This window comes from Phocoena phocoena, chromosome 10, assembly GCF_963924675.1.
Source record: "Phocoena phocoena chromosome 10, mPhoPho1.1, whole genome shotgun sequence".
NCBI classification, from domain to species: Eukaryota; Metazoa; Chordata; class Mammalia; order Artiodactyla; family Phocoenidae; genus Phocoena; species Phocoena phocoena.
Window position 1 is genome coordinate 40,160,303 of NC_089228.1, and position 27,463 is coordinate 40,187,765.

The 27,463-nt window shown below is 49.8% G+C and overlaps 2 protein-coding genes across 3 annotated transcripts in view; both read left to right on the top strand.

Moving 5' to 3' along the window:
• SMARCC1 (SWI/SNF related, matrix associated, actin dependent regulator of chromatin subfamily c member 1) overlaps positions 1–8,614 on the top strand; it is a 178,098-nt gene extending 169,484 nt beyond the window's left edge. Inside the window, exons 27-29 of the mRNA XM_065886493.1 lie at positions 766–942; positions 3,476–3,729; positions 8,601–8,614. Of these exons, the coding sequence (XP_065742565.1) occupies positions 766–942; positions 3,476–3,573 (275 nt within the window). The 3' untranslated portion in view covers positions 3,574–3,729; positions 8,601–8,614. The remainder of the gene's footprint in view (positions 1–765; positions 943–3,475; positions 3,730–8,600) is intronic.
• A 3,430-nt stretch (positions 8,615–12,044) lies between these two features.
• CSPG5 (chondroitin sulfate proteoglycan 5) lies at positions 12,045–25,601 on the top strand. 2 transcript variants are annotated; one of them, XM_065885829.1, is made up of 5 exons: positions 12,045–12,230; positions 12,912–14,022; positions 16,823–17,011; positions 18,866–18,941; positions 25,084–25,601. In XM_065885829.1, exons 1-5 carry the CDS (start codon positions 12,134–12,136, stop codon positions 25,243–25,245), a joined length of 1,635 nt encoding a protein of 544 aa, XP_065741901.1. In that variant the 5' UTR covers positions 12,045–12,133; the 3' UTR covers positions 25,246–25,601. The 2 variants fall into 2 exon arrangements, with proteins under 2 accessions (XP_065741901.1, XP_065741902.1); XM_065885830.1 differs by lacking the exon at positions 18,866–18,941 and having other exon boundaries at positions 12,134–12,230; positions 25,084–25,135.
• The last annotated feature ends 1,862 nt before the right edge of the window (positions 25,602–27,463 follow it).

Here is a 27,463-nt window from a genome sequence, read left to right on the forward strand (position 1 = left end):
TGTCTGGCTCTACAGAAAAAGTTTGCTGAAAGTTCTAAAGACTCAGTGTGAAACTGAATGCAGGAGGTGTTTCATGGTCCTTATGTCTAGCGTCTCCCATTGTGCACATCAAAGCAAGAGGAAGAGGTAAAGGAGTTGCCTGTTTCCCGTATGTCTCCCCCACCATGGTTCTCCAGAGCCAGTGCTTCCTGGTTGGGGAGAGAGGGAGAGATTTTTTTGTGAACAGGACTTGAGGATTCCAATTAGAATCCCTTTTGAATTGTGATTTCACAGTATTGATCAATACCCTTTCAGGCATACACATTCCCACATAGCCTGTGCATGAAGCTCAATCTGGACTGAGCTTCAGTCCTTGGACTGTGCGCTGACTTGCTGTTAAAGTCCTTCTTTCCACTCCCTGTGGTCTTTGCTTGGCATTTTGTGTCCTCAGGAAGATATTGGACAATCCATTGTTCACCCAAACTAACCAGAATTAATGCTTTCTTTTAAGGATGTTTGGTAACTGTTTCTTACAGCTACTGTCTACCTATAGCAGGGTTTGGGGTAATCATTCACTTCACAGATCTGCCCCATTATCCCTCTGTCCCCCCACCCCACCCCAAATTAAAAGCTGGACAGAGAGATTATTACAGATTATTGCTCTGTTGTTCTTTCTAATTGTTTTGGAGGGTTAGGCATTTGTCTGTATTTAGCAGTCTCGGGCAGTGAGTTGATTCCTTTTTTTCCTAGTACATTTACCTCAGTACTTTAAATCTCCCTCCACAGGTCAGATACCAGGTCCAGGTTCCATGATGCCTGGGCAGCCCATGCCAGGCCGCATGATGTCCACCGTTGCAGCCAACATCCACGCCCCTGGGAGTGGCCCTACCCCTCCTGGTATGCCTCCAATCCCAGGAAACATCTTAGGACCCCGGGTACCCCTCACGGCACCTAACGGCATGTGTAAGTAGCAAAGTGGGAGATGTATTACCCCTGGGTCTTTTAGGGAGGGCTGTACACAGGGAGGCAGGCTTTTCGTTCTCTCTGGGGTTTGACAGGTCCATGGACAGTATGACCTGTGAGAGTGGGTTCCAAAAGACTGTTTTTTTAGTCATTGCTCTTCAGTACCCCTGGTGGACAGGTACCCAGGTGATGAGTGCAAAGTGCTCCCAGTTAGTCGGGCTCTTATGCCATACATAGCCTTTGTGACATGTACTCATGACTCCAGGGAGGCCAGGGGCATGCCTTGCCCACTCCTAATTAAGCCTATGTAATTTGAATCTTGGAAGGCATACAGAGCTACTGGTAGTTGTTTTCCTATAGGAGCCTTTTATGGATTCAGGGTTTAAAAGTGGTAGGTGTAAAGAAAAGAATAGGGGCTTCCCTGGTGGCACAGTGGTTGAGAGTCCGCCTGCCGGTGCAGGGGACATGGGTTCGTGCCCCGGTCCAGGAAGATCCCACATGCCGCGGAGCGGCTAGACCCCTGAGCCATGGCCGCTGAGCCTGCGCGTCCGGAGCCTGTGCTCCACAATGGGAGAGGCCACAACAGTGAGAGGCCCGTGTACCGCAAAAAAAAAATAGGATCTGGTTTAGGGCAGGAATAACAAGTAAGTTTCTTGTAGCCATTTTGATATATTTGTAGTGGCTGCTTAGACTAAGGGAGGAGTATTCAGGGCTGTGTTGAGAAGGAATTTGAGGTCTTAGCAGGCTCCATGGAGAAGGCACAGATGCTGCTGAACGATGTCTGCCTGGTGGTATGTGCAAAGCCAGCTAGCTCATTTCTGCCATGGGGCCCTTGTTCTGCTCCAACCCTGGCCTCCAGAGGACTGCATCAGAGCCTGGCCTGTTCTTTACTCCTGTAGAGCAGGAGTAATGATCCGAAAATGCAGCCGATAGTGGCCATGTTCCCAGCCACATCTGTGATACCAGGTCCATTTAGAAGTCACGTATGTGAGGAGGAGTTAGCTTCTGTTCACAATACAGAGCTAGGACGCATAGGAATTCCTGGCCTCCAGGAGCTTTAGTTGGGAAAATACGAAATGAACAAGTAGATAGTAGTATAGGGTTTACCATAAGTTACGCGAGGCTATGAAGTGACTTGAGTTCACTGTAGTTCTCTGGGAGACTTCCTAGGGCCAGGAGGCAGGGACTATTGACAGAGGTTACATCTTCTTTCTCATTGGACCCACAAGGTCCAAGGACAAAGTAGCTGCACAGAAGAAAGACAGCAATTAAGCTGGGTCAGTATAGGATCACAACAATAGAAAAAGGTATCTCTGAGTCAGTGATCAGAGGCCGTAGTCTAGTGGGTACCTCTTTTCCTTGGCAAGAAAATCCTTGCCTTGCCGCCTTACAGGCGGTATACAAATGTACTGGCTGATAAGGAGGTTTGACCAGTTTGCCCATCCCCTTTGCAGAGATAATGTCATTGGTCTTTACCACGGTCATGTCCTGCTGGTAACCCGCGATTTGTGTACAGGATTCCATCCTAAAGGGCCCTCAGTGGAGCACCTTGAGAATGTGGAAGGTTTGCTCCTGATCACTTCCTGCCACAAGTGAATTTCAGGGATTCTGAACTGGCTGACTTGGCTCCAGGGCACTGGGCAGGCCTCATCAGGCGAGTCGCTTCCCGTCTCCAGGCCCTGGTTTCCTCCACTGCAAGATGACACAAGGGATTAGATCAGTAGGCTTCAAAATGCTTTGAAGAGCCTTAGCGGTTTGGTGGAAATCTCCTAGGGGGAAAGTTGGGTGAATTGACTGGTAAGGAAGGCTGCAGTTTAATTATTTGTTTCATATGTTTTCATTTCCAGCAAAATCTAGTTTTAAAAATCCCTGGATTAAATTATATCCAGGGTTCCTTTGAAAAGCAGCTAAAATTGAAACAGGAAAGAGCCCCAGACACTCATACTAATTGTTCCCTTCAGGACCTGACCTAGTTTTGGCCAAAAATCCAAGGACTGCAGTTCAGGAGCTGTGGGGCCTCCCAGGACTGTCCAACTTGTCAGCAGCTGTCTCAAGTGAAGCTGTCTGGCCCTGCTGGAGATAGTTAATATCAGCAAGAAGTTTCTGATAATCTATTTTGTGCCCAGCTAGGCTAGGCACTATGAGAAAGAAAAGAAGACACAGAACTTGCCCAGGAAGGAGCTTATCATTTAACTGAAGAAATAAAATTAGCAGTGAGAACCATTAAAATACAATAAAATCAAAATATAATTAAGTTCTGAAAAGGTCTGGAGTGATTCTTGGAAGGGATGGGCCTTGAAGGAGATTGGGGCAGGTTCAGACGCTTCCCCACTCCCCCAACCTCATGGGTCAGGGGAAGCAACATGAGCAGTGACCTGGAGGTCCAGATGGACCTGCGCCATGTAGATCGCAGCGGCAGCGGTGCCTCACAGGCGATAAAGAAACGTTCTTAAGTCATTTTTCTCTAAATGGGCTCTTCCCTGAGCCCCTGTGTTTCCAGCAATGATGAGTTAACTTCTGGATGTGTTTGCAGATCCCCCTCCGCCGCAGCAGCAGCCACCTCCTCCACCACCTACAGATGGAGTCCCTCCGCCTCCCGCTCCAGGCCCACCAGCCTCGGCTGCGCCCTAGCCTGGAAGATGCAGGGGACGTCCACGCCCAGCGCCACCAGCTGGAGTGGGGATGACAGGACTTGTGTTACTCGGCTTCCTTGGGTTTCTTTCAGGATTTTTATTCTTGCAGCCCCAAGCACACATCCCTTATTTCCCCATTTCTCTTGCCACCCCTGTCCGTGCTCTGACACGTCTTGTGTTAGGTCCTCCTCCAACACTCAGGGGGAAGCCTGTGGTGACAGTGTGCCCTGGTCATCCTAAAAATACCCAGTGTCTCCCTGTCCCGGTATGGGGTATGCTGACAGTTTATCTGCAGGTCCTGTCAACAGTAGTGTTTCTATGTCTGTCATTTTTGCTCTCCTGCAGTTTTTTTGCTTTGTCTTATGCTTTTATGGATAATGCTTTATAATCATTATCTTTTTCTTTTTTGGGGGGTATGGGTCATTATTGCTTTAAAGGAGAGCATCCTAAGTTAATAGGAACCAAAAAATAATGATGGGCAGAGGGGATAGCCAGAAGGGATAAACCTTAAGGCATTATAAGTGACCTTATTTCTGCTTATCTGAGCTAAGAATGGTGCTGATGGTGAAGGTTCATGAGACTTTTGCCACACATGGACGCACCAGAATTAAAAGAGATGGGGAAAGGGATCCCACTGACTTCATCCCTAGTGAGGACTGTGAGAGCCTCCAGCCTGCCTGGCAGAACATCCCCCTTTAGTCCCTGGTAGGGGAGAGCACAAGCATTAGAACAGATCCACTTCTTCCCCAGGCCCACTGGTTCTGGTTTTCTATGCAGATGGTTTGTTAGATTCCGGAGGAGGGGTGGGGGGCTTGTTCTTCTGAGGGCAGTGTGAGCTTTGAGGGCTGCATTTGGGAGGCATTCCTTAGTTTCCTAGACTAGCCAGGAAAGTTTTGGGCGTCTAGGGCAACGGCCACCCAATGAATGTAGCCCACTATTCACTGCTTTGTATGCATTCTTTTTTTCTCCCTCTTTAAAAAAAGAAAAAAACTTTAAAAAAAAAAGAGTAAGTAGATAGTGCTGATAAACATTTTAGCTCATGGAACTTGGTTAGGTTGGCTGGGGGTACAAGTCCCCAAACTACCTCTTGCAGTAGCCAGGGTGAAGGATTTAGTGAAGCGGTACTTTAGGTTTGGGGTGAGATTGGAGAAGTGGGGCAGGATCAACAGCCTCTCATCCCTTCTCCCTTCCATGTCTGAGATCTCACATTCCATCTATCACAGGGTTGTCAAGGAGATGCTGTGGGTACCAAGGAACTTACTTGGCAATCAGAGCATCATGCTTTGAGGGTGAGGTTCTCGGGCTAGGAGAGTGGAATACCATTCCAGAGGAAGAGCCACAAAAATGCCTTAATATGAGCCCATTTCTACCCCTGCTGATGAGTGACTTAAAGAGTTCTTGGTGTTCTCTTCTTGTCCTTCTTCCCTCCCCTCTGTCTTTCCATGGGTGGGGAAAGGGTGTTTTGAGTAGAGCTTGATTTCCAAAGCACCTGGCCTCTTCACAGTTGCAAGTGGCAGTTTCATTTAGAATGCGAAGTGGAACATCTTTTGGATACCTTTTCTATATAGTCTATAAAGCTTTACATATGTGAGGGTGTGGGAAGGTGTTTATAAAACACCCTAGAACTTTCTTCCTTAATGTCAGAAAGCAAAAAAAAAAAAGGAAAAAATTAAACCACAGTTAAGATTTGCCTTTCAAACCCTCAGGTGTTACCTCTAACCAGGTGGCCCTGGTCACCATCAGAGTACTGGAACAAAGGAGACCCTGTTCCTTTTTTGAGTTTATTCTGGACTCTTGGAGTGGAAATGAGCTTGTTCCTACTGGAGTTTAATTCCATTGCTTTTGACTTCAGAAATACCCCCGTGCCTTTTGACAATGGCCAGGGTTTTATTTTCACACCAGTCTTTCCCAAAGGAAATTCATTCCAAATACTTACCTTTTCCACTGAGGTCTTAGAAAGAAAATGGAATTCTGGTTCATACTGTGGTCTCTTGTAACCTCAGGTCTTTAATGTGATCACTTTCAAATTTAAAAGATCCAGGTGGAAGTATTTTTACTATGCTGGTAATCTACAGAATACCTGAATTCTTACACTGTTATGTTTCAGTATAAGTGGTGACTTTTTATGTCTGATCTGGTTTCATTCCTGTAATACAGCCACCCGATTTTGTGGGGGGGGGAATAATATGTGGTTTTTGTACAAACATGTTTCTCAATGTGTTATTTTGGAAAAGTGAAGAGAGGGAGTTTTGGGAGATTGGAAGAAGTTCATCAGGAAGGCTTAATCTCCCTCTTCTTCAGTGAATAAATGGAACATCACTTCTGGATTCTAGTCCCATTCTCTGCGTTCATGTACCAGTTTCTTCATGTGTCCCAAGAAGAGTCTAAATACTCAGCCTCACCTGGTCTTGGTCATCAATTAATGTTCAGTGGTGCGGGTTTCCTGACTGACTGACCACCTTCTCACCTTCATGAGGCTTAAGGAACATATGGTTGATGTGCCTTGCCCACTTTTTATTTCCATGGTCTAAGTGGAGAAAGATGAGTGGAAGTTCTCCAGGAATGGTGGCCAACATCCTGGCACCTCCAAGAGAGGAGTAGTTCTGCTTGGTGCAGTAGAGAATGTTTGTCAGGTTGCAGTTTAGACAGCCTCAAGTTGGAGGTTGGCATTGAGGGCAGATGATTCTGTGAACTTTGATACACTCTCATGGACAGCCTTTGAGCACCCACAGGTGCACGCCCTGTGCAGAATACGGAAACCAGTGCTTTCAAGATGCTTGTGAACCCAGTGGAGCAAAAGAAGTGGATACTGTGCCAGGAGGTGAACACTTGGCTCTGCACGGAAGTGTGTCACCTGATTGTGCTGTACTTTCTGACCTGTTCGACTCTTCCCTCTAGAAGAGAGTGCTAGAGCCAGCTGGGTCTCACAGGACTCCTACATTTCCCTCAGGGTTGAGGAAAGTTAATCCTTGATTCAGTCTGAAGACTGGTTTATAAACCTGAGTGTGAATTCTTTTTAGAGCAAACCAAGACGTGTACAATTAACCAGGTTCCTCAGATCCTTCCTGTGGAATGATTCCCCCAAATGCGATTAAGAACAGCAGTTTTCCAACTTCAGTGCAGGTCAGGATCACCTGCGAGTTTAACATACAGCTTCTGGGCCCTATCCTCAAAGCTTCTGACTCAGCAGGTTTGGGGTATGTTCTGAAATTTTGCCTTTTTAACAGATTCCCAGGAGATCCTGATGCAGCTAGTCATGGGACCACTCTTTGAGAACTACTGGTTAAGAAGATTGTATGGTAGAGCAAGCTCTCTGCAGTTCCTGACAGTCATTCTGTGAGCCCGTTAGTCTAGTAAACATTTGAGAGCCTCCTGTGTGGCAGGCACTAAAACTTGGATGCAGTCATTATTATGAATAAGGTAAGGCAAGGCCCCTGTACTCGAGGCCGCTTACATTTTTGTAGGAAATTGGGGGATAAGGTGTATGGTCTGGAGGATACCAGACCATAAATAGTTTAGATAGTGCCAAGTGTTCATGAAGTAAAAGGAACAGTCTAATCAGTTGTTTTCTGGGGGACAGTGTATATTAGTCTGTGAATTGGATGTTCTTCCATGATTTCTGTCCTACGAGGTTTGGTAACCTGAGGGTTGACTTTCATTCCTGAAAACCTCCATCTGAATAATCAGAGAACTCTTTCATCTGGATACCCAATGTATCCAATGCCAACTAACCCCTGTCCTTTCTGCAAACCTCTGCCTGTGATTTTTATTATAAAGCTCCTGCTTTCTACAGTTCCAAGAGCATAGCTGTTATTCATTTGCTCCACTGTTGTTGAAGGGGGACTTCTTCCTGGGAACAATGTGAAAGCACATTGATCCCCTGTTAATGGATTATCTCCACTGAAGTCATCTTTCAGAAGGAGATGGAAAGATACATTCTTGAAGGAAATGCTGCCTGCCTTCAAGCCCAGGACGCTTGGCGTTGGACCTCCTTGTGAACAGCTCCCCTGAACTTCATTTCCCTGTGGCTCAATTTAGCCCTGCCACTACTCTTGTCATTAGGAAGCATCTTTGATCCTGAACTCCTTAATACAGAGCTGAGACAGGACTGCCATACCCAAAGGGTGACTAAAAGGGTAGAAGGAGAGAGTTCTATAAATCAACCTAGACAAAGTTTCCAAAATTAATTATAGCTACTTCTCTCTTGGACCACCCATCCCTATTCCAGCTTTCATGGGACCCCAGCAGAAGAGAGCCTTGTCTTGTCCCCTGTCTTCTTGCTCCTGGCCTGCCCTGTAGAACTGGAGCCATCTTTATTCCTTACTGCCCCCAGAGGCCTTTCCAGGCCCCTCCAAATGCATGGTGACTGATTTCTGGCAGCCACCTTACACCACCACCTACCCCTAGGGTACAGCCTTTGCAGGCCTCAGCAAAATCACCATGCCTGAATACAGTACAGTCACCACTACTGTCAAAACAGCTGTGACACGAAGGAAAACACCTCCCACTCTGGTTCTGCGGCTGTCTTCCCTCACTACCAGGTGGTCCTGAAGGGTTTAGGAAGTGGGTGGGGCTCTTGATTTCTTTGGCTGGTTTGGCCCTGACACTAATGGATTTCCCACGGCCATCCAAATTGACTGTGGCATTCCTTGTTCCAGTCTGCATATTGTGTGTTAGCTGTGGGGTTCCCGAGAAGCACTTAGGTTGCCTGCTGAGGCAGCAGGACTTTTCTGCAAGAAGACAAGCCTGGTTGCTCCATGTCTGAGGCTGTGTGGCTTTCTCCCAGCTGACTTGGCTTTCGGGTAATGAAGTTCAGGGGACTTGCCAATTTTGTAGCAGACCCACTCCCCAAACAAGATGACCGCCTCCAGGTTGTAATGTCTTTTTCTAAGATGAGAGCACTTGTGCAAGTTGAGAATCCAGAACTTCCAGAGAGAGGAGGTGGTGGTCAGCACAAAGAACTCAGGCCCCCACCCCTTGGCTCTTCCCTTCTTCTGGTAAAGGTGCAAGAAGGACCATTCCCAGCAGCCCATCACCAAAAATGTCGCAGAGCTGACTGCTCAGCAGCCCAGAACCAGGTGTCTATGCAGCACATTGGCAGGAGAGAAGCCATGCTAGATGTCCCTTTCTGACTGACACAGGACGTAAGTGTGGACTGCTGTGTTGTACTCTGTTAAGAGAACACATCATTAACTTTTAAACACCCAGGTGGAAGTGGTGGGCAGGGCGAGAGGCTGGGCTTCCATTCAGCCAAGTGAGGCCCTACCTCTGCATCCTGATTCCTCTTCTGAAATCAAGAAGCAAGAATGAAAAGCCTCCATATTAAAATGAAAAGATTTGAAATTAAGATCTTAGTTCAAATCCTAGTCTTACCACTTCATTAGCATGATCTCAGCGTCCATTTGCAAGTGTGTAAAATGACCAGTAAAACATTAATAGTATGGTTGTGCAGAATAAGACAAATTAGAGCACTAAGAAAACTAAAAACTCAGGCAAATGGGGCTTCCCTGGTGGCGCAGTGGTTGAGAGTCTGCCAGCCGATGCAGGGGACACGGGTTCGTGCCCCGGTCCGGGAAGATCCCACATGCCACGGGCTGGGCCCGTGAGCCATTGGCTGCTGAGCCAGTGCGTCCGCAATGGGAGAGGCCACAACAGTGAGAGGCCCGCATAGCCCCCCAAAAAAAGAAAACAGGAAAATGGTAGTGGTTACTACTGAGGACTTAAAGCCAAGAACTGTGCTACTTCCTGTTCAGACTGAAGTATGCCCCCAGCGACGGCAACAGGAGCAGCTATGCCCTGGACAGCAGCCCCCTGGCAAAGTCAGTGGCTTTCTATGCACAGGGCGGCAGGATGTAGCCATGGCAATGGGCCTTGTGCCTTCCTTGGTACTGCCAAACCCAGTGGGAACTTCAGAGGTATGCAGAAGCCATTGCCTCAAAGCATCCCTGATGCCCAAATGCATGAGACTTGAATGTGGGGACATGAGTGTAAGCTCTAGAGAGAGGTCAATTTCCATTTCACTCCAGTTTCTATGCCTACCCTAGTAGCCCTTGTGCCCAGAAAAAAAAAAAAATCCCATTCATTTGACACTGTATGGTTATTACCACTTTCACACATGAGACAGGATACTGACTTGCCCAACGTCACACAGATCTGATGTCGAATCCAGCTGTTGCAGTCACACTCCACTGCCTTGATGAGCTTCTGCTATCTGTCTTGTGGAGGTGTCACCTAACCAGGTGTGCTGTGCTCGGTTCTGAAACTGCTGGTGAGATCTGCTAGGGAGGATCAGAATGAAACTGAATGGCAACAGTTGAGTTTAAAATCCCCAAATGAAGAAGGTAGTAACAGAATCTGTCTCCAGGGAAGGGAAGATGGTCATTGAGGAAGGAGATATTTCATATTTTAACTTTATTTTATACCATGTGCTTGTTTTACTTAATTCAAAAATTGAATTTAAAAGGATATACTTAAATATTTCACAAAGTATATTAAAATGAGCTAATAAACTGGGGTTAGTAGAGCTTTAACAGAGGGATGGGAAAAGGGCCCCCATCCAGACCTTTCTTGTGAAAAACACAGGAGTGGTTGTCATGCTCTAGGCACCAAAGGACCCATCTGTGAGGCTTCCTTCCCACAAAGACTGGCCTCAGGAAGGAGGAGGTAGGCATGTACACCAAGATCCTCCACTCTGACAGCCATCACCCAAGAGTCGAGGAGACACAGAGAAGAGCAACACAGAATTGTACATAAGGCCAAAAAAAAAGAAAAGCTACAGGAAAGTAGAGATGGTGTTGGAGGGTGCATTAGTGCCTCTGGCAACAGGCAAGTGCAAAGTCCTGCCTGGCCCTCTGCTCAGAAAAGGTATTTCAAACTGGTATTTACTCTCCCAGTGGCAACATGAAGCCATGGAAAGAGCCTCAGCAAGTCAGCCACTTTGCAGGAAGCTCCAGACCCACGGTTCTGGGGTGGGAGTACGATGGTTGCCATTCATTCATTTATGCCTCCTCCCCACCTTAGGGAGCCTCCCTCTGCACGAGGAGCTGTACACTCAAGTGTCTTGTGGTCCAATAGAGAATTGCTGTAGACAATGACATCAGGGCCAACGTGTCTAACTACTTGGGTCAGGCTAAGAAGGCTTCAGGGATGGAAAGGTGATAGGAACTGAGCTTTCTGGGTTGAGTTTGCCAGGCAGACCTGGAGAGGAGGGAACAACCAGGACAAGCAAGTAGACTGCAGCAGATCTAGTTCCAGTGAGAGAAACGAACTTTGAATCAAGGCAACCCCATCCAGAGACATGTACTAGAAAGAGATTAGGAGAATCTCTATCTTGGTCGCTTAAGTGATTCCCTAGTGACAGAAATGAGAGTTTCTCAAATACCAGAGTTGCCGCATCTCGAGCAGTAACCCCAGATATCCTTTGGGTTACTAGATCAAGAGGCAGACAGTCGGTTTGGTGGACAAATTAGGTGACTAGGCCGTGACTCCCCAGCAAGCAGGGATCCAGAGATGAGTGGTTTTGGACGGCAGAGTGAGCTTTGGACAGGGCACACAGACGGTGGCCTGGCGTCCGCGTGTCCCCAGGCTGTGATCTAGGCCGCTAGCGACTACCCACCAACCTGAGCTTTGGTGGCCCGGGACACATGGGCGGGTGGCGTGGGGGGGAATGTATCCTGGAGAGGGAGGAAGGAGCCGGCATTAAAGGCCGCTCCCCAGGCTGCCCTGAGGAGGCGAGAGGGAAGGCAATGTAGCCACAGTTCCAGGAAAGTCTTGCCCCCTGCCATGGCTGGCCGTGCAAGGTCGGGGGCTTTGGCTGCAGACGGATTAGGTCTGATCCGATTAGGACCTGGGAGGTCCACTTCGCCCCCTTGCCTGGCGCTGTCAGCGACCGTCCCGCCCTCGTGGGGACTCGGAGACCTCCCGGAGACCCTTCTCCGCCCCGAACGCAGGGTCGGCGCAGAAATCCGAGAGGCTCCGTGCCCCCCGGGTTTGGCTCACTGCCACACCGCGGGCTCGGGCTTCCGCCCCCTGCGGCCCTTCCGAGCCCCGCCCGGAGCCTGCGGGTGTCTGCGCCCCCGCCTCCTTGCTTGTTGCTTGGCGGGTGGGTTCCTCGCGGGTGGGGGCCCCGTGCCAGCCCTCCACTGGGAGGGCGGGGCCACGGCCCCGCCCCGCAGGTCTCCCGCCAGTGCACCTGGCAGCTAACGCCACCCGCGGCGCTGTGCGCTTGCACCCGCGCTACCCAACGTCCGTTTGTCTCCGCATCCGGAGCCGGGGGTCTGTCTGTCCCCCTGGCAGGCGGACTGAGCAGGGCAGGCGTCAGAGCTACGTGCGGCGGGGCGGGCGGGGTGGGGGCGGCGCAGAGCGCGGCAGCCGCGGCGAGGGAGGCGGGGAGGCGCGGCGCGCCGGGGACGGCGGCGGACGGCGGCGGCGGCATGCGGCTTCTCCCGTTGCCCATCGTGGGCTGATACGCCCGCAGCACCGGCGGGAGGCGCGGCGGCCGGCGAGCCGAGGGCGCAGCCAGCCGGGCAGACCGCGGACAGCGGTCGGGACGCCGCGCCATGGGTCGAGCCGAGGGCGGGGTCCCGGGTCGGGGGCCGCCGCCGCTGCTGCTGCTTCTGTGGGCCACGCTGGTCCTCGCCACTGGGGCCGCACCGGGTAGGTACCGACAGCGACCGGGACCCCAGCAGCTCTCGCGCCCCACCCTGAGTCCGGGTCCCACTGGCTTCGGGTACAGGCGGAGTCCGCGAGCTGTGGCAAGGGGGCGGGGCAGCGCCTTGTCTGCAGCCCGGGCGGGGGAAGGGGCGCACGAGGAGATGGGAGACTTGGGGGAGGCCGAGTGGTGGGTGGCGGCCCCTACTCTGGTGTGCGGACCCAGGTGTTGGCTGGGGGAGGGGTCTGGTGGGCGGAGCCTGAGGGTGAGACTTCGGGGCGGGACCTGGAGGTGATGAGGGGGCGAGAGGATGAGAGTTCGGGGCGGGGCCCTAAGGGTGCGACTCCTAGGCGGGGCCTGGAGGTGGAATGGAGCCCCGAGGGTAAGATTTATGCCAGGAGCTGGAGTCGGGGGCCTCCCTGGTTAGACTGCGGGTGGTGTAGGGGGCGGGGCCTTACGCTTGGGGGCGGGGCCTGAGCGAGGAAACGTTTGGCTGGGTTGTTCCCTGGCTTATGGGGCGGGCTCGAGGCGGGACTTAACGATAGGGCGTGGCCTTGGGAAATCTTGAAGCTGAGGCTTAGGGCTGGCGGGGTTCTGGGAGAGCAGCCGCGGCGGGGCGGGGCGCAGCCCAAGGCCCTACCACGCCCGCTGCCCTGACGCCAGGCCCCTCTCCCTCCCGCCCACAGTGCGTGAGGCGGGCAGAGCCGTCGAGGCAGACAGGCAGGTGAAGAGAGTCCTGGCATGGGAGCCGCGTGCTAACGACACGCGGGAGAAGGCCGGCCCACCAGCAGCTAGGGAAGATAAGACCTCTCGGACTGCGCCCGGCGGCGAGCAGGCGGTGGTGGGCCCTGGGGTCGGGCCAGAGGAGGCTCTGGAGGCATCCGCGGCGGTGACAGACACAACCTGGCTGGAGGCGGACAGCCCAGGCCTGGGCGGAGTGACGGCAGAGGCGGGCAGCGGCGACACCCAGGCCCTTCCAGCCACGCTCGCGGCTCCCGACGAGGCCCTCGGGCAGTCATCGACGTCCCCCGCCACCCCCGAGGCTACAGAGGCCAGCGGGCCACTCTCCCCCACTCCTGGCGACAAGCTGAGCCCAGACCCTGAACTCCCCAAGGAGAGCCCCTTGGAGGTTTGGCTGAACCTGGGAGGCAGCACACCTGACCCTCATGGGCCAGAGCCCACGTACCCCTTTCAGGGCACACTAGAGCCCCACACGGCGTCAGATATAATTGACATCGACTACTTCGAAGGATTGGATGGTGAGGGCCGTGGCGCCGACGTGGGGAGCTTCCCTGGGTCTCCAGGTACCTCAGAGCACCACCCTGATCCTGGGGAAGAGACCCCTTCCTGGAGCCTGCTTGACTTATACGATGACTTCACCCCCTTTGATGAATCTGATTTCTACCCTACCACATCCTTCTATGATGACTTGGATGAAGAAGAGGAGGATGACAAGGACGCAGCAGGAGGCAGAGACCTGGAAGATGAAAATGAAAATGACCTTCTAGTGACCACTGAGAAACCTGGTCTGGGGCCCGGGACAAGCCAGCCCACCGGTCGGTGGCATGCGGTCCCTCCACAGCATACTCTGGGGATGGTCCCCGGCAGCAGCATCGCCCTCAGGCCCCGCCCAAGAGAGCCAGGCAGGGACCTGGCCCCAAGCGAGAATGTCACTGAGTGCCGCAGTGGCTTTGTGCGACATAACGGCTCCTGCCGGTCAGTGTGCGACCTCTTCCCAAGTTACTGTCACAATGGCGGCCAGTGCTACCTGGTGGAGAACATAGGGGCCTTCTGCAGGTAAGGGTGTGGCAGGCAGGTTCCTGGGGGCTTGTCAGAGAACTCCTGGAGAGGGCATGGGAGGCTGTCTCAGCAGAGAGGGGAATGTGACAGGCACAGCTTCCCAGAGGTTGTGCATTCACAGAAGTCCCAGGTCAAGGGATAGTCACAGCAAATATTCTATAGAATTACATCTTATGTGCACTTCCTGTGATCTCATCACTAGGAGAGTTTCCTCAGAAATAAGATTGTGTATTTCCTCTAAGTGTTGTGTCCTTTACCAAACCAGTAAACTATAGAGGCAAAACGAAGGGACTCGGCTAAAGATTTTGGAAAAGGCCTTTGCTGGCTTGAGGGCAAGTTCTTGTTGGCGAGTTCTGACTAAACTAGTAGAAGGAGTAGGCCCATAAACGTACTGAGAGGAGAGAGAACTGATGACCACTCCCTCTGAGCCATGTGTGTGGCAGGAGGAAGGCCCTGTGACCCTGTGGGGCACATGCCTGGGGTGGCACATAAAGTCACAGTGAAGACCTTCTCATTGGGAGCAGACCCAGAGAGCAGCCATTCGAACAGGTCAAGTCAAGCAGAGTGTCTTTCCTGGCATAGCAGTTGTGGTGGGGTTTCTTGACTTTGGGTCGTGGCTTTGTCCCTCCTACCTTGATTGTTGTCTTCCTGGGGATACCCAATCCAGCGTATTTTAAAGACCCAGAGAGTTTAGTGTCAGAGTAAAGATATTGTCTGCAACCACAATCCCATGCCTCATCAGTAATTACCCCATACACCTGCCGTCACGGCAAGGTAGTTAACCTGCTGGAGAGCTCACTGGCTTATTCTGGAAGAAGCACAAGTCCGGGGTGACCTGGGTGGTTTGCTTGTCTCCATCCTTTACAGGCCCTAGAAGTGGCATGGAGGCCTCAGATTCTTCCTGGGACTTGTTTCCACTGGCCCTAGGAGGAGCAAATCTGGGTGTCTCTTTTTAAAGTGTCATTCCTGATGTTTCTTTTTCTTGGTCTCTTTGGAGGTATGTGAAGAATTCAAATTTCTGTAGGTCTTAATGTTCTGGTAGAAGAGTAGCATACAGAATGCATGAATGCTGCGCCTTTGGCATTAAAGCTTAAGTTCCAGTTCCTTCCCATGAAGTTCTTCTTCCCTGTAAATGATCATGACGTTAGCGTCACTCATATAGGATGTGTCCACACAGTTCTGATTGGAGTTGTCCAGCCATTGCCAAAAAGAGGAACTGTGATCAAGAAATTATGGCAACGAGACCTTGCTGGTTGGTTAAGGGCTACCAGAAATGAGGAAACCCTGTGATTTTGCTCCTCAGCCTCTAGTTGGGGGGACTACAGTAATGATTTTAGCCTGGGAACTATGTAATCTGCAAAATTGTAATCTTTCAACCTATTGGGGGCCTGAGTTTTCACCTTCAAAGTAAGCTCCCCATCAGAGTATGAAATTTGGAGCCCTTGCTGCCTCTGGAGAGCTAGACAGTTCCCAGAACCTCCTGGAGCTATCAGAGGACTCCCAAATGGAAGAGTAAGCGTGTCCTCCCTGAGCAGCATGCCTGTACTGACCATGGATCCTCCAGTGGCTCCTGCCTCAGAAGGGCTTCACACAGGTCCACTCCAGCTCCCCTTGCACAGCTTCCATCCCAGGATCACACTGGGCCTCCCTACCAGAGATTCCTCCTCTGGTGGGTACACCCAGGCCCAGCCCTGGCTTGGAAACTGTTTTGCATTCCACTCACAGGAGGCTGCTGAGCCCTTGGTTGCATACTGCAGCATGCCTTTGTCTCTGTCACACCGACCACTGCAGAGAAATGAGCAGAGCTATGGCTGAACTTCTCTAGAATGGTCGGTTAGAGGGATCTTCTTTCCCCGCCATCCTCCAACAGCCCCCCACGACTGCAAAGCGGCAGTTGGAAAAGAGAGAATTCCCTGCTAGCCTCGTATCCCTGCCCTATTCTAGGTGTGGAGTACCTAATTCTTCCATGCAAAATTTCCCCGTTTCTGGACCCCTTTCTCTTGTCTGTCATTCACCCTGAGGTTCATGTCCTCCCTCCTTTGCCTGCCTCTGTATCCTTCCACATTTTTCCTCTTTGAAGCAGCCTGGTTCCCATGGAAACAGCAATGTCACTGGAAGAGTTGGAGCCTGGGAATGTCCCAAGGGCAAGAGAAAGTCACTCAACGAAAGGACTGAAACCCACCCAGAGGGTTGATTCTCACTCTGCTTTCATGACAGTTCTCATGGGAATAGGACTGGAAGCTTTAGGGGCAGCACTTTGGGGGCTGCAGAGATAAGGGAGAATATACATCTGTCTTTGTGCTTGTTCTTGTCTGTCGCTTCCTTATTTTTCAGTGTCTGGTTAGCCACGTGAACTAGATGGGACTGCAATGCCGCAAGATAGGTTTTTCACGTTGTGTAGTGTGGATCCTACTACTTTGTAGCTGTAGCTCCTGTTGGTCTTGTTTTCCATCTTTTTTTTTTCACCAGAGCCCAGTGGGGTTGGGGCGGTCTGGGGGGATCTGGGAGAATCCTGTGATTATTCTCACGGAGGTGGAAAACGAGGGTTCCCTTCCCTCCTGGAAACTGAGTTTGCTCAGTTTCTCAGCTCCCCGGTTACCTCATGTGTGTCATGAACCTCTGCATGGAATGGTTAAGGACAAGGCAACAATAGCAACCATAAGGTCTGCACAGATGGGGGCCCCAAAGTCCCACTAGGAGCAGGCGGTTGAGGGAAGTCCTGGGGTCAGGGGCCAGGCCCTCACTGCGGCCACGGCTGCCAGCCCGTCGCCTCAGTCTCACCCTGTCACCGCTGCAGGTGCAACACGCAGGACTACATCTGGCACAAGGGGATGCGCTGCGAGTCCATCATCACTGACTTCCAGGTGATGTGTGTGGCCGTAGGCTCGGCCGCCCTTGTGCTGCTCCTGCTCTTCATGATGACGGTGTTCTTCGCCAAGAAGCTCTATCTGCTCAAGACAGAGAACACCAAGCTGCGCAGGACCAAGTGAGTCTGTGACAGCCAACCCCACCCCATCTGACCCAGGGATGTAGTCCTGAGGGTTTCTGGCACCTGCTCTCCATCCCTGGTTGTGTTTTTCATACCAAAAATTCACCCAAGCATAACCATTCCTACACAGAATGTGCTGGAATTGCAGCCGAGGTTAAGCCCCTGTGGCACACTGCAGCTGCCCAGCACCATTCCTCACACACACACACACACACACACACACACCGCCGTATAGAAGGTGCTTAGAAAAGGTAACCTGAGTATAGCAGCTCCCAACTCTGGTCAAGTACGTTACTGTGCTCGGTCCCCCACCCCCACCTGACTGCACCTGCTTCCTGGGTCTCTGACAGCCAGTGGCCAGCGTGAGGATTTTGCTCACAAATCAGCATGAAGTGACTCCAGCTCCCTCAGATCTGCTGTCACTCAATACCAGCTCCTCCTCAGTGAGAGGGTCTAGCACTGCAGTGCGTTGCTTTCCAAACTTGTCAATCCTTGGTCCAGGCAGAAGGGCAGAGGACTCAAGGAAGCCCTCCTAAGTAGAATGTGGGGGGTGGTGAGACCCCGGCCCTCACTTTCTCCACTGTGGATTCTAAGGGCCGTGTGGGGATATGGAGTCTCATTTCAGCTCTTAGCAGAGGAGTGACTACTGTGCACATGTGAGAATCAGCATGCATTTACCCTTTAAGTCCATGCTTGAACACGCGAATGTGACCTTAACACACTATGAGAGAATCACTGTGGTCACTAAGCAAAGTAAAGAACCTTCTGAAATGTCACAGGCGTCACAGAAGGAGGAGACTGGAGTTCAGCTTCCTTGGGACCCAAGAGACAATTTATGCAGACCTGCCGCCCACCCCCCATTTCAACCTGTTGTCCAAGTAATCCCCTCCCCCTGACCCGAGACTCCCTCCAGAGAACGTGACCAAAGGACTTGCCCCGGGTCCTGGGAAAAGGACAAAACACCATCTGTTGCTCCTTTGCTGGGTGAACTCATGAGATGTGCAGATGCCAGCAGCTCTCTGCAGCTTTTCAGCTAACCGTTGTGGGCCTGCAAGGGCCTCTGCATTGTGCCTGTGCATTGAGGCAGGGCTGCATCTGTGCCTGTGATCACAAGCCAAGACCCTTGGCTCCTCACGCTGACACCAGAGGGTTGGAGTGGCGGGGAGGGTCAGGGTGGGGATGGGACCACCAATCAGGGCTGCTGCTGATAGGAGAGAAGAAGCAGCTGCCAGGCGAGTGGAGAAGCAAGAGCTGAGGCCCAGGGTAGGGCCTCCTAGGTCGTCCTCCTGTAGTTGGTTATGCGTTTTGTGCAAAACATGGCTTCCGCAGCCCTTCAGCTCAAATGCCGCCTCCCTTTTTTCCTTCTGCATACCTTCTTTCTTTCCCAAGCCTGGTTACTGCTCTGAAAATGCTACATGTACCCAGTGCACTACAGATACTGCTGCAGCTTATTGATTCTAAGATACACGGTTTTTTTCACATATTAACATCTCTGAAACTGGATTGTGTCTTACAGTCGCTGGCGTCTTATAACCACTGTTGGCCTGATGGCAGTCATGATGTAGTTGTAATTGTCTGGCATGCACAAACGTGGTCATAGCTGTTCATATCATTGTCAGTTCTTTATCTAAAGTCTAAATGAGCTCCTTAAAGTGTGTAATAAAAACTCTAGGTGATAAGAAAGCATTGGATCATGGTTTAAATGGTAGAAGATTTTTCTTAGTGGTACATCAAATAGTGGTGCATCTGTGGCATTTGATGAAATACAGTCCCTGACCCATGAAGCTTCTATCAGATTTCGCTGTGATCGTTTCACTTACATTTTTCCCTTCTCTCTTCTGTCCTAACCAGCAAATTCCGGACCCCATCTGAGCTCCACAACGATAACTTCTCCCTCTCCACCATTGCTGAGGGCTCTCACCCAAACGTAAGAAAATTTTGCAATGCTCCCCATACCTGCTCCCCCCCATGCCTGTGCCTTGGCTCTCTATGATAATGTTATCTGTCAGGTAACTTGTCTTCTTCACATCTGTCCTTGTGCAGGCTCCAGCCCCAGGCCACATCTCTGGTCCACTTCAGAGTGTGGAGCCACTCTTCAGAGCTCTGAGGATCAGGATAGGGCAGGCAGTTGGGGCCGTGAAAGTGAGAATAAGGGCGTGATGGTGTACCACTTCCCGGACAAACAAAGTTATACAAAGTACAGAAGATGTGTTTCTAGGATGACACATGATTTTTAGCTTCATCTGGGCTTTAGAAGTCTGATTTTTGTCTTTCTATTTTCTATATCAAGGAGAAAGTCTCCGCTTTCATTGCTAGGGAATTTCCTGCTGGTCATTGAAGCAAATGGTGGTTGCTCTTTAGGATGAGTAGGAAAACCTCTGGGATGGCTGGAAAAACAGTGTCTTTGACACTGTTTTGAGGACCCTAAAAATGAGCAGGCTTATATACATTGGTTACGGCTGAGGTAAGCACAAAACACTTATGGTAGGGTGGAAGCATAAGTCTAGGGGTGAATCTGTCCTTAGGAGTATAGGCTCATAAATATAAGTTGAAACCCAATAAAAGGTCCCAATAGACCATTTTCTAAAGACACTGGCCCAGTGTGTTACCTGGACCAGACTAACCAGTCAAATACTGGGTACTGTCAGAATTTCAGAAATAAAGCAGAAACCATCCAAGCCCCAAATCATATCAGATACAAACGCAAGAATTCTGCACATGACACAGGCTCCATACCTCCAGGTAAATGCATCATTACACAGATAACGGAGTGAAACTAAGACTTTTCAGATGGAAACAGTGGAGTTTAAGAGGAAATTTTGAAGAAGTTCTTTGAAATAATGGGCCATAGAGTATAAGAGCTCACAGGGGCCTTCACAGTCTAGGCCAGTGCTGTCCAGAGGGACTTTCTGTGAGATAGAAAAGTTGTGTGTCTGTACTGTCCACTACAGCAGCCATCAGCTACCTGTGGCTTCAGAACTCTTCGAATGTGGCCAGTGCCACCATATTGGACAGCACAGATCTAGACCATTGTCTTCTTTTTATAGGTGGGGAAAGTGTAGCCCCAGAAGGAGAAAGAGAGAATAATAGTACATGAGACCTTGATCACCAGATCCCAGAAAAGAAAAGCTTGGCCTGGTGGAGGAGGAGCAAAGGGGTCTATTTAAAATAAGAAATGAAAGAGGCCAATTTAGGATAATTTTTTAAAGTCTTTGATATAAAGGGTAGAGAAAGAACATACTTGTTATGCACCAAGATATTAATAAGTTCAAGATGGACATAATAACCAGGAGAACAACATGTCCTGTAATCGCTGAGATTGGTAACCACTTTAATCAACCCACAAGGATATAGGATGAGCCTTATCTTGGGACACCCTATCCCTACCTTACCAGGCCTCTTGCAGTGATGTGCATTTAGTTGTCATTTATGGACTACTAGTGAATGATGGCCTGCCATGGGGTCTCTCAGGTCCACTGTCTGATCTGCCATCTCGTACATGTGGGACAGCAGGCCTGACACATACAGTGGTGCCTGCAGTCAGGGTGTTTATTGTCCATGGAGTGTGAGGGTCCTTAGCAAAGTTTATGACTCATGCATTTCGGGCACCCTTGTTATGTCCACCTTTCCTCTTCACCAAGATGGAGGGGAAAGAAATAGCTCCTCTTGGAGGCCTTGGTTGCATGAGCCAATACAAAGGTTTCCAGTTCTTCTTGGCCTGAGCCAACTTTGTGAAAGCAAGGCATTTGTCCATGAAAGCTGCCACTGACCTTGAGTTCAGAATATGGCAAAACAGAGGGGCTTTCCTGGTGGCGCAGTGGTTAAGAACCAGCCTGCCAACGCAGGAGACACGGGTTCGAGCCCTGATCCGGGAAGATCCCCCATGCCATGAAGCAACTAAACCCATGCATCACAACTACTGAGCCTGCGCTCTAGAGCCCACGAGCCACAGCTACTAGCCCGTGTGCCACAGCTACTCAAGCCAGCCCGCCTAGAGCCCGTGCTCCCAACAAAAGAATCCACCACAATGAGAAGCCCACGCACCGCAACTAGAGAAAAAAGCACGTACGAAGACCCAATGCAGCCAAAAATGAATAGATAAATGAATAAATTAAAAAAAAAAAAGAATATGGCAAAACAAAAATGGAATGGAGCAGGGTGGTCAGCCATGGTAGACTCTGCCTGAGAAGGGCCATGGGGTTGTCTGGGCAGCACCCGGGGCATCCCTCAGCGAAGTTGTGCTCTCTAGCTCCTCTTGGATCTTGAGGGCCATTTCCACCTGGCATCCTTCCCTCAGCTTGTGTCCCAGGACACATCCTGTCCTTTCTGCCAAAACTCTGAGCATGTGAGGGGGTGGCTCTCCTGTCCAGCAGGTGGATTTTCTACAAACTTCATCTCTAATTCCCTCCACCCAGCCCAGAAGTCAGACTCGGTCATAGTCAAGATCTTGTGGGCATTGACAGTTAAGACAGTTGCCGCTTTATGATGAAGTGGAGCCCTAGCCCTTGCTTCAGCCACCACAGTGATTGCTTACAAGCGATGCTAGCAGCAGGATGAAAGTGAGAAAACCTCCAGGTGAGCTAGGAGCTGAAACGAGGGCACCTGAGTCAAGCCTGATCATTTAGTCTCCCCATCCCTCTCCCTTCACCCCTCAAATTTCCTTGTTGGTTTTGGCATCTCCTAAAATTTTGGAGAGTTTTATTTATCTTAGTAGAGGGGTTCTTTCTTTTACATAAGTCAAGGAGATTGAATGGGTCATTTTCCTACCCAGTTTCAGTGATCTCTATAAGCCACACTCTGAAAAGATTTCAAACAAACAAAAAAAACCATGCTGCTTTGGGTCTGGTGGGGGAAGGGTCCGTGGCTGGTGTCTGTGTAGAGGGCACGTCCCTTTCCTTTGCTACACGCATCACTCTGTGCTGCTCCTCGCCTGGGCCCTCTGGACTGACCTGGGGCCCTGTGGCTGGTGAGCCAGCGGCCGAGTACGTGTGAGTCTTCTGGAGCTGAGCAGCCAGCCTAGGAAAGGAACTTCGGGAGGAAAAGGAAAAGCCCAAAGCTCCTCAGCCCCTGCTGTGGAGGTTTGCCGTTTTCCAGGAGGAATGGCAAGTGTGTAGGAAGCCGGGCGCTCTCCAGCTGCACAGCATGAGTGAAGTCACCTGAACTCCATGGGCAAACTGCCCAAGTGCTGAGAGCCACCCTGTTGGTTCTCACAGCTGTGCTGTTAGAGCAATGCATGGCTGTAACTTGGTCCTCCTGCGATTTGACAGACCTTCCAAGATGTCCCTTAGTGTTTCCCACCGCCATCCCATCCCCCAATTTAAACCTTTCTTACTTCCCAGTCTCTGTTTCTTCCATGTATTTGGTAAAACACTGACTGCCCACCCCATTCTGATAGAGGCTTGTGTCTGGACAAGCAGGCGTCCAGGCCTGAACCCCTGGCTGAACGATGCCCATGCCGCTGGGGCAGAATGCCAGAAATAGTTCCCAGGACTTAGCCCAGAGGGAAGTCCAGTTCCCTCTTGATGAGGGACTTCCACCAAATCAAAGGCACATAATCCTTCTGCTGAGGGATTCAGCAACCCTAGGCTTAAGAGGATGGAGCTCTGAGGGAAACACGTGGACTAGGATAGCTCCATCTTGGTCTAGACACACCCTCACCCGTTCTACATGTTGAAGGTACTTAGCTCATCTCATAGCATTGTCTGGATACCTGTGTTCCTTATTTTTAGGATCTACTATTTCCTCCTATTGACCCAGAAGGCAGCTTTCTCATCTGTCCAAATCCCATAAGCCCTCGTGGTGCCAGTTTTAATTTGGGTCCCCACCCTCATGGCATCACAGTTTTGATGCCCAGGTCTATAAGACTCACCAAATACACTTTTTTCACATTATGAGAATACCCCTGTGCCCCTGCATCCCCCCAAGGTGTGTGTGATGGGGCGGGAGTGGGGGCAGTTATCTTGAAAAACATGAAAGTGATTTCCACGCTTGTAAGAGGAGAGGTGAGTACAGGCCATCTTGTTTTGCTTCAGGTTTTGCTGTGATCCAAAGTCCATTCTACTCAGGGTCTCAAGCGATCATGCCCAGCATCTTCCCCCACACAATACAGAAGTTCTGCCTCATTCTGCTTCCCTCTCTATAAAAAACCTGTGTGTGTGTGTGTGTGTGTGTGTGTGTGTGTGTGTGTGTGTGTGTACAAAATACACTTAATATTATCAGGACAATCTTTCCATCTCAGCACATATACATTTATGCCATTGAACAGTTTTTTCTAAACCTCTGCAAGCAGTGGTAGAAAATATCAAGTGCCTATGCGTGCTGTGCGCAGCTGCCTTGCGTGAAACCTGCCTCAGCACAGAATGAAGTTCATTTCCTCTTGTGCTTGTCTCACTGGAAATGGGGAACATGTGTTCCGCCGTTGTCTGTAAATTACTCCTGAGGTCTTTGAAACTCTATCAAATTGTTCTGTTCAAGCTGGTCTTCTGGGAAAGTGCTAAGTGAGGCTGGAGCAAGGGGCAGGTAACAGTGATTTCTACATGCACAGTACGTTTAAACACCCGTAGCAACCAATGTAGGCCTGGAGCCTTTCCCTACTTTCCAACTAGTCACTTGCCTGACCTAGTGCCATTATGGGTCAAATTCAGTAGCAGGGAGCGTGGACAACAGCTCACAGTTTTTTGTGTTTTTTTTAATTTATTTATTTGTTTATTTTTGGCTGCATCGGGTCTTCGTTGCTATGCGCGGGCTTTCTCTAGTTGCGGTGAGCAGGGGCTTATCTTTGTTGCGGTGCGCGAGCTTCTCATTGTGGTGGCTTCTCTTGTTGCAGAGCCCGGGCTCTGGGTGCAAGGGCTCAGTGGTCGTCGCTCGTGGGCTCTAGAGCGCAGGCTCAGTAGTTGTGGCGCACGGGCTTAGTTGCTCCGCGGCATGTGGGATCTTCCCAGACCAGGGCTTGAACCCGTGTACCCTGCATTGGCAGGCGGATTCTTAACCACTGCGCCACCAGGGAAACCCAAGCTCACAGTTCTGTGGAGAATGCCTTGGTCCTTAAGCATGATGAGTACCTTGAATTTTGGTTAAAGCAAGAAAGGTCTGAGCTAGCTGATCAGATAGGGACGTTACCCTTCTTGCCATCCATGAACCTGCCTGGGTAGCTACACGACCTCTTTGATTAGCACAGTTCCAAGCACTTGAGAAAGAACTGAGGCCCATTGAGTTGCACAGGGTAAAATCCCCTCAGGCGGTCCTAAAGGAAAAGAGTAGTGGGAAGGCAGGCATTGCTGTAAGAGTTCTCTGAATGCAGAGCCGGAGCACTGTGTACTGGTGTGGGTTTCCTGAAAACCTTTAACAAATTCAGTTCAGGTTCAGGAGCTTGTCACAGGGCTGCAGGCAGCACACGTGGATAGGCAGGAGGGCACGAGTACCAGTCAGAGATGGGTCATGAACCAGCAGCACAGGGCTTGGATTGAGGAAACACCTTGTAAGTTAGCATCTTTTGGTAGATAAATTCTGATAAGAAGAGGCTCACACATCTCCAGCCTCTAGTCAGAGAACATATATTTGCTGTGGGGAGAGAGGCCCTAATTTTGCCAGGAACAGCTCTGCACCTGACCACAGTCCAGTTTGTGCCCCACTGAATACACCGACAAGTCATGTTCCTGATCAAGACCTTTTTGTGAGAGCAGAACTCAACAAGATGGAGGGCCGTGTGAAGAGGGGCCAGGCAGAGCTCACCAACAGGTGAGGCTTTAGAGGGGCCAGGCCAAGTATTAAAAGGGACTGTTTCTCCCCAGTCTCTGCCAAAGAGAAAACCTCACACTGGCCTAAGTTAAAGGTATTTGTAATGCAATTACCTGTCAAGTTTTCATCTATATCTGGCCAGTGTTTTTGAGGATGATGTTCCTAAAAAAGTAGCTGCTAATGAGTCTCTTTGGTTCAGTCACGTCTCAGAGCTTTCTTCCTTTTTTCAGTTATGATTCTTTCAGCCAAATTGAAAAGTCTGAGATGTTATTTGATCCCTCTACCCACTGTCTCCTTCCCACCCCTCCCTCACCTTTTTTTTCCTCTTTCAGGATGATTCTAGTGCTCCCCATAAAATCCAGGAAGCTCTCAAGTCCTGCCTGAAAGAGGAGGAGCCATTTAACATTCAGAACTCCATGTCACCCAAACTCGAGGGTGGCAAAGGTGACCAGGCCGACTTGGAGGTGAATTGTCTTCAGAACAACTTAACCTAAAGCAGAGCAAAAAGAGAGGAAATGGGGGTGGGAGGGTGGGGAGGGGAGAAGAATTATCTCCTCTTGTACAGAGTATTTCTTGTAACCATTTGTTAAACTCCTTTCTTTTTTCTGATCTCATGGCATGCTTTGGTGTATTTTGTACAGGAAGGAAAAAACACAAAATATGCAAAGAACCTAAAGAGAATTGCATACATTGGATTGTTTTGTCTGTGCTGTCTGTACATTGCTTCTGCTGCTGTGATTTCTAAACCTATGCTGTTATTCAACTGACTTTTTTTTTGTACTTTGACCCACCTTTTTTTGAAATACCAGTAAAAAACAAAGTTCTTGAAATAAAACTTTTTAAAAAGCCATTTTCCTGATGTAATTTTTTCTACTCCCTACCCCTTCTTGTCAGTTTGAGTTGAATTCTTCCCTTCATTAAAGATATGTATTTATACATGTTTGAAATCCCAGAAATTGTCTATGTATTAGTCTGCTTGAGCCGCCATAACAAAATACTACAGACTGGGAGTCTTAAACAACAGACATTTATTTTCTGAGAGTTCTGGAGACTGGAAGTCCAAGATAAAAGTGCCAACAGAGTTGGTTTCTGGTGAGGCCTCTCTTTCTGGCTTGCAAACAGCCACCTTCTTGCTGTGTCCACACATGGCCTTTTCTCTGTGTGCATATGGAGAGAGAGAGAGCTCTCTGGTGTCTGTTCCTCTTTTTATAAGGACACCAATCCTATTGGATTAGGGCCCTACTCTGATGACCTCATTTAACCTTAATTACCTTATCTCCAAATACAGTCACATTAGGGGTTAGGGCTTCAACATGTGATATTTGGGGGGGACACAATTCAGTCCATAACAGTCTGTAGCACCTGTTAAGAATACTCTTTCCTTCATTTTTTTTTAAATTTTTTAAAAAATTATTTATTTATTTTATTTTTGGCTGCGTTGGTCTTCATTGCTGTGCACAGGCTTTCTCTAGTTGCAGTGAGTGCGGGCTACTCTTCGTTGCGGTGCGCAGGCTTCTCACTGGTGGCTTCTCTTGTTGCGGAGCATGGGTTTTAGGCACGTGGGCTTCAGTAATTGTGGCACGTAGGCTCAGTAGTTGTGGCTTGTGGGCTCTAGAGCGCAGGCTCAGTAGTTGTGGTGCATGGGCTTAGCTGCCCCGCAGCATGTGGAATCTTCCTGGACCAGGGCTCGAACCCGTGAACCCTGCATTGGCAGGTGGATTCTTAACCACTGCACCACCAGGGAAGCCCTATCTTTCCTTCTTTCTTAAATATTTATTCAGCGCATGCTCAGCCAGGTGTTATGCTAGATGCCAGGAGCTCTAGATGAATAAGATAGATCCTAACCTCAAGAAGTTAACGGTGTACTTGAGAAACAGTCTTATAAACAAATAATTATAATACAGTGTGTCAGTACTTAATAGAGGTATATACAGAGCTGTGAGAGTTGGAGTTATGAATTCAGAAAGGCTTCAAGGAGAGAGGTTTAAGTTGGACTTTGAAGGATGAGGGGGCATTTTTCAAGAAGATGCAGGAGAAGACATTCAAGGCAGAGGGAGAATACTCACAGGAAAGTCGTGCTATGTGACTAGAGATTGTGAGAGACAGAGAGGTCCTATGTGATGAGGTTGGAAAGGGCAATTTAGGACAGATTGCCAAGGTAGACGATGGTAAAGGCAGAGAGAATGGGGATTGTAGCAATCCAGGCAACAAATGAGGATGGATTAGAGAGAGTGTTAAGAGTTCAAATATCCAGAATTAATACTGGTGGTGAGAGTTTTCTAGAACTTTGCCTGTGTTCAATCTGTGAGAATTCCAATAACTGGAATCCCCATGAGTATGTTTCTTTTGCCTAATTTCTGCTGATTCCCCCTGATTTGTCTCCTCTTGTGCCTCATTATTTTTTATTTTGTGCTGGACATTGTATTTGAAAAATTGTTTATTGAGATTTTCAGATCTAGGATGACTCTTCCTTTAGAGGGGGTTTTTGTTTGCTTCTGTCACATGGCCGGGGCACTAGAATTCTGAGATCACATTATTCCAGATTCAAAGTTGGAGATTTCCTGGCCACTGAAGGCAGACTGCGGACCTATCTGATTGTGCAAGGGCTGGTTTGCTTTCGGTTCATCCTTACCCCTTAGGGCACAATCATCTGGGGTCTCAGCCCAAAACAGGCAGTGGTTTATCAGTGTCCCACCTTTGGTGGACCCTGAA